Raw genomic sequence first — 7,058 nt, 5'->3', positions numbered from 1 at the left:
ATCCAGCCTCCCCGGCCTTCTTGCTTGAATGCTCTAAACACAATCCCACCTCAGGGCCTTAGCACCTGCTGTTATCACTGCCAAGAATGCTCTTCCCCCAAATATGCATATGGCATATCCCTCACAGCAAAGCCTCCTTTGACCCACCCCATATAAAGGATCCGTCCCACTACCACCCACCACTTCCTATCCACTTTGCCCTACTTATTTTTCTGTCTAGCATTTCTCACTATCTGACACATATATTTTGATTTGATTTATTTCTGTTCTGCCTCCTTCCCTCCCTCCCTAAGCACATGGAGGCAGCAGCTTTGTACAGTATGATAACCCAAGCATCTAGAAGATGCCTGGCACATAGAGGACCACTAGATATTTATTGAATGCATGAATAAATGAATGCTTGCCTCCTGTCTATTGACAACACACCTTGTGTTACAATTCTAGCTCTACATCCAGACAATGAGCAGCAATTGGAGATGTGTCCATCACAGTGATTCCCAGGTACCCCAATTTTAACTTTCAGAACTGCCCCAAAGTAGTATTTGAGGACACAAGTAGTCCCAGCAGCTTTCTAGCTCTTCCAACTAACCCTCTACCAGTTTAGAAAAACTCCTGGCAATGCTCCTAGTTAACTCCATGCCACTTACTGCAACATGTTGCAGGCCCTCCAGTTTCTGTTGAAGGTGAGGATGGTTGCCATCTCCTCATCACTCAATTTAAAGTCAAAGACCTGGAAAGATAGGAGTTTCAGTACATCATCAGTAAGGCCGTTACTGCTGGGACTGGAGACTGCCGCTCATTCTAGCAGGCAGTTCTAGCAGCACAAACTGGTCACAGGTGTTTTTCCCATTATATCCACAGGATACAAATTTTTCTCTAAATTAGGTCCTACACAAAGACCGCGGTATTTGTAGTGCTCAGTGTTCCGGGGGAGGGAGACCAGGTTCACAGGCACTAAGCTCCAGGTGTGCACAGGCCCTGTGCTCCATGATGCGCCCTTCAAGAAGACAGTTCTCCAAGGACAGTTCACACTTCCTCTGCTGCTGGAAGATGAGCAGGGAGGCCAGGACAGTCTGCTCATGTGGTGGCCCAGGGCTTAGCTGCTCAGGGGCAACTGAGGGTCTTCTCAGTGGTGTGTAGCACAGCTGTGCTCAGACCTGACAAGGCTTCAGCAGCCACTATCCCCAGCATGTCCTAAGCCCATGGGTGATTCATCTCAGGTATACTGAGCCTAGATCCCTGGGCTGGAAAATGTTAGGGTGGTGGGAACGGAGGGGGCAGAAGATGGTGCAGGGATGAGGTAAGAATCCTAGTGACAGGGTCTGTCTGTGTCCCCCTCCCCTGAAGAGTACCAGGGCCGACCAGCCGAGATCTTACCTGAATGTTCTCAGCAATGCGTGCCGGTGTCACAGACTTGGGGATCACAATCACATTCCTCTGGATATGGAAACGGATCAGAACCTGTGTGGAAAGGGGACATCATGTTTCCACTCAGCTACAAGGACCCCTCCTTTTATGGAAAGGAAGAATAAAACATCTCTGCAGCTCACTGTGGCTTCAGGTACAATCGCTGATATTGACTGAGCCCTTGACAGCTATAGACTTGTGCCAGCCCCCCGCCTCATTCTCTCCCTTCACCTTAGGGACAACTCTGTGATCTTTATTTTTTAGGAATAAAGAAAGCAGTTTGGGTCGTAAGGCTGATCAGAGGTAGAGTTGGCATCTGCACCCATATCCCTAGACTCCAAAGCCATGCTTTACGACTTGGCTGTCGGGCTTAACAGGAAGCTGTGAGGCAGAAGCTATCTTTGTTTCAGTGACAGCTCTTGTGTTTCCTGGAGGTTCCAACAGACTTCAAAGGAAACACTATAGATGGCTTCAGCTCCTGTGTTCTTCCCCTTTAAGGAGTTAGTTGAGGACAACACAAGAAATGAAACATGAGACTGGAAAAAAGAGTTGTTGGATAACAAGAAAAATAAAAATATGGTACCTGGGCTGCAGTTTTTTTGTGCTTTGCAGCAATCTCCTTAATCTTGGGATCCTCCAGCAGGGAAGGGTCCTCTGGCTTGGCCCTAGAGGCAGAAAGATGCTGATGTGAACAATCACCATGGCTACCATGTACAGATGGACACCACACCAATGAGGGTCTCAAGACTGATCATCAGAGCCTCTCCATCTGGGAGACAGGCAGGAGGACCTGGAAGCTTGGGTCCTTCCCCTGGGTTCTGAAGTCTCAGCATTTTGCAAAGCCTGGTTCATCCTTGGGTGGTTGAACTGGAAATACTCCCAGAGGGTCAAACACGTCGCCCATGTTTTTGTTGTTGCTGCTGTTGTTGCTTTTTAATTCCCATTTGTTCCCACAGTCATCCCATTTGGTTGTAGCAAACGCATTACCTTACACACGTTTTTCTTTCCAGTGACTTATGGTCTCATACCAATATTTACCAAACATAAAATAATGTTTTTAAGATTATCAAGAGAAGGATCCACTGCTTGGAAGCCTCACCAAGGTCTATCCGGAGAGCCCAGGGGGCTGTAGGCCGTAACGGTGATGCCCTTGGAGTGGCAGTACTGGATCAGTTTCTCCTGCGTGAGGTACGGGTGACACTCAACCTGCAACAGCAAACAATCCGCATCACGGGGAAAGCTGACTGGCTTTTGAGTTGTTCATAGGGAGTTCTACACACACACACACAAAAAGACCACCAAGCAAAGACCACACACCTACCCACTGAGATTCTTGCTAACACACCCATGAGATCAGCCTCACACCTCCCAAAAGTATCCTGATCACTGACCACTGAGATGACACTCGGGGCATAGATAGCATTGAACATTCCTCCCAATGTTTAAGATGTAATAGGGCAAGACCTTTATTTACCCTTATACTAAACAGAATTTACCTGGTTAGTCACTGGTTTATATTTCAGTCCAGGTTTGTTCAAGAGCCTCTCGATCTGGAAGTGGTTGAAATTGGAGATGCCAAGGGCTTTCACCAGCCCCTCATCCACCAGCTCCTCCATGGCCTGTCATAGAAAGGAAAACCTTTTGGGCAGCCCCAGAGGGACTACAGGGACCCTGGCTTCCCTTAGTCCTCCCTGGGGCAGAAATTGCTAAAGGATCCAGCACAACAGGGTTAGCCGAGGCATTCACAGGAAATTTCAGTCCAGCGCCTGGGTGCCCATCAGTGAGTGTTCCAGTCCTACTGCCCCTCCCCAGCCCAAGAAAAACTAGGAGTAACAGGTAAAGATTTTATTTTCTTGCCACTCTCACCTCACACATAAAGAAACACATACAAAATTATACTGCTCTATACAGGGGAAATATGAAGTTTTATAATACAAAAAATAAAAAATAAATATAAAATGAATATTTGCAAGCTTATGAGATGATTTTATTTTTAATGAATCCAAATGACAGCGGGTAGCTACTGCTGTGTGTGCATTGTACACCCAAACCTGGGCAAGCTGTGTTAGGAGGAGACTGCAGTATGTGGAGAAGCCTCACTTGTGGGTCCTGAGTCACTTTCTCCCACACCAACCGTGCTTGGGTTTGCAGGAAGGTCATGCATATAGATTATGCCCTGGCAGGGGCACCTGGGCAAGGAGTTGTGTGGGGCTGAAACCTGACCCACCGTCTGCATATCCAGCCATGCTTCCCAGTACAGAAACTACAGGGACCCCCAAGGAAGGGAATCTTTGTATAACTTTGGGCATTTTCCAAACTTGCCCAAAGATATCATATATGTTAGCAGCAGCCTCCAATGCAACATGTATTTATTAGCCATCTATTACATGTTCCAGAAGTTGTCAGGATGTGAAAGTATACAATGTGCTTCCTTCTTCTGGGATTCTTACAGTCCAATTAAAGTGCTAGGGTTCCCTTCTATGGAGCCATCAACCGTGACCCTGAAGCTGCCTCAGATAACATGACCGTGGCATAGACAGAGTCAGAAAGGGCAGAGAAGGAAGAGATTCACACAGCCTGCAGCTGTCAGGGCAGATCTTCAGGTAGAGTTTAAACTGAGCCTCAGAAAAAAAAAAAAAGAGAGAGAGAGAGAAAACAGGGAAAAAATATAGGCATATGAGACAAGAAGGCAATAGCAAACTCAGAGGCAGGGATGAACATGACATGTTCAGGGAACTCTTTATCTAGCCCTTCTCAACTTTGGCTGCAATTTGGAATCACCAGGGAAGTTTAAAAACTACCAGTGGATGCAGTGGCTTATGACTGTAATCTCAGCACTTTGGAATAGGATTGGAACAGGGGGTTTGGGCCTGGGTTTCAGCAACCTAGGGTAAGTTTTTAATTCTTGTAGGCCTTAGTATTCTCTTCTTAAAAAAAGGTCTTATAATATACATACTAATAATGTGTATCTTTCTGATACACATTATCAGAGGCTGAGACAGGAGGATTGCTTGAGTCCAGTTGCTCGAGACCATCCTGGGCAACATAGCAAGACTCTGTCTCTACCAGAAAAATTTTTTTTAATTAGCTGGATGTGGTGGCATATGCGTCTGATCCCAGCTACCTGGGAAGATTGCTTGAGCGCAGGAGTCCGAGGCTGCACTGAGCTGTGATCTTGCCATTGTACTGCAGCCTGTGCAACAGAACAAGACTCTCTCTGAATTAAAAAAAAAAAAAGTAATATCGGTGGCTGGGTTTCACCCCCCAGAGTTTCTTACAGATTTTGTCTGAGTTGTAGCTTAGACATTGGGATTTTTCAACTCCTCAGGTGATTCTAATGAACAGCCACATTGAGAACCACTAGCGTAGATGAAGTTGTTCAAATTGGGCAGTAGAGTTTAGATGCTATGAAAACAAAAGGTTCCCAAAACTTCTGACGGGGCAATTAGATAATACAAAAGCTATTGTACATCATAGGTCAGGTTAGTTTGCCTGTCTTTGAACTTGACTTCTTTATACTTTTTCCTCCCCTCTGCTTCAGGGTGATCAATGAGGTTTCTACTGAACTGGCTGTGGGTCTACAGAAACATCCAGCGCTTTCATATTCAAGCCTGCTCGTTTCAAATCAGAGCCTCTGACCTTGATCACTGATATCTTTTCATGCCTTTCAAATGTTGTATTTAGCAGTCATCTTTGTACTCATTCAGAAAACATAGCATTGTGAGATGCAGGCAACACTGACACACAAGCCACATTAATATCATCATAGAAGCTAAGGCAAACTGATAAAATGTATTGCAAAAGGCCAGGTGCGGTGGCTCACGCATGTAATCAGAGCACTTTGGGAAGCCGAGATGGGTGGATCCCCTGAGGTCAGGAGTTCGAGACCAGTCTGGCTAACATGGTGAAACCCTGTCTCTACTAAAAATACAAAAGTTAGCCGAGCGTGGTTGTACGCACGTGCAGTCCCAGCTACTCAGGAGGCTAAGGCAGGAGAATGGCTTTAACTCGACAGAGGAATGTTGCAGTGAGCCAAGATGATGCCACTGCACCGCAGCCTGGGCTTACAGATTTTGTAAGTGAGACTCTGTCTTAAAAAAAGAACACTGTGCTTGTGGATTAATGTTTTTGAACAAACAATACACAGAAAAAGCTATGTTTAGTTGAACCATGTCCATTCTAAGCATTTCAGAAACGTGAGGCTTAATATATTTTCCCTTGTACAACACAATACAAACTCACAACTACATGTACCCCTACACAGACAGCTGCCAAGATAACATCATTAACTCTTGGAGTCATATGCCAGTGTTCATTTATAACTTATTCCTCCACTTCGTTCTCTACTAGCATTTGCAAGAGGATATAACAGTATAATAGAAAATGACCAGAGAAAACACTGATCCCTTAATTCACTTTGAATGGGAATGATGTGAAACAGGTCATGATGTGATCTGGGAAGCAGGGCACTCAGGCTCCCTGATTTCTGGATGTGTGTTCACTGCCTGCCAAGCGCATGCTGATGGCTTTGGTGGTTGGACTTGTGATTCAGATGAGTCTGGGTCCAATCCCAGCTCTGCCACACACATTGTGACATGACCTGCGCAAGTCACCAATCAATCTAGGCTTCAAAGGTCATTATTTATAAATGGGGATGTTAACCCTGCCTTATAGGTTTAGATGATTACATGGTCGCTATGACTAATGTTCCTGGCATGTAAACCATCTTAATCTTTATCACACCCTCAAAAATACATATTAGTAGTATGTGTTATAAGACTTCTTTTTTAAGAAGAGAAAACTGAGCCCTACAAGAGTTACAAAACTGACCCTAGGTTACTCAGCTGCTATGAGAAAACCCAGACCCAAACCTCCTGTTCCAAATGGCTGGCCCTGGTTTGAGAACAGCATGTGTATTCCCCAAAGTGGGGTACGTTGTATTTCCAGTCTTATTTGAAGACACAGTATTAGCCTTGAAATATAAATAGTATCAGATGCACCCAAAAGCCAAAGGTGATGAGGAAGATATTAGAAGAGCTAGAGAATCACAATGATGAAATTAGAAAGCATCAGGCACACGGCCTCTTTCATGTCAACGGGAAGTCTCATGGATAACTGAAGATTTCTCTCCCAGCACACGTAGAGGAAGCTGGAACCTACCTCCCAGGCATCCAAGAACGTTGCTTTTCCACCGATGACATTACCTTTATCATCTTTGGGTAAAATGTCATCCCCAGACTGTAAATACGGAATGAAAAGTTTACTGGAATCTGCATCACGGCACTTGGTTCTTTAAACAAGGTTTCAGGGTCCTGACTCTTGCTAAATACCACATGTGCATACCAGTTTTTCAGACTCTGCAGTACATGCTACAAGAATGTCAGTTTAAAGGAAATCTCTATATCTACTGTAGTATATTAATCCTTCTATTTTAGAAACTACTGGATTGACGTTAAGATCTGCTGTTAGGACATTCCAGAAGCCAACATTATCACCATGGACATTCACCTCATACACCTAGATCCTGTGTACACCCAAGGGCAAACTTTCATTTCAGTATCACTGGATAAGGATTAGATCTCCAGGGTGTGGTTTTCTGGGGAAGATATTGGCCAGCTTCCATCCTTGCAGCCTCTAGAAGAGACATGGAA

The 7,058-nt window shown here is 45.0% G+C and overlaps 1 protein-coding gene across 1 annotated transcript in view; it reads right to left on the bottom strand.

The window, feature by feature from the left end:
* The window catches only part of LOC105534692 (aldo-keto reductase family 1 member B10-like), a 15,225-nt gene that overhangs the window by 2,468 nt on the left and 5,699 nt on the right, over positions 1 to 7,058 (bottom strand). Inside the window, exons 5-9 of the mRNA XM_011973485.1 lie at positions 2,904 to 3,026; positions 2,507 to 2,613; positions 1,991 to 2,072; positions 1,378 to 1,461; positions 648 to 730 (exon numbers count right to left, since the gene is read on the bottom strand). Coding sequence (XP_011828875.1) covers positions 648 to 730; positions 1,378 to 1,461; positions 1,991 to 2,072; positions 2,507 to 2,613; positions 2,904 to 3,026 — 479 coding nt within the window. The remainder of the gene's footprint in view (positions 1 to 647; positions 731 to 1,377; positions 1,462 to 1,990; positions 2,073 to 2,506; positions 2,614 to 2,903; positions 3,027 to 7,058) is intronic.

Source organism: Mandrillus leucophaeus, unplaced genomic scaffold (assembly GCF_000951045.1).
Source record: "Mandrillus leucophaeus isolate KB7577 unplaced genomic scaffold, Mleu.le_1.0 Scaffold1385, whole genome shotgun sequence".
NCBI classification, from domain to species: domain Eukaryota; kingdom Metazoa; phylum Chordata; class Mammalia; order Primates; family Cercopithecidae; genus Mandrillus; species Mandrillus leucophaeus.
This window is presented reverse-complemented; position numbering and strand designations above follow the sequence as displayed.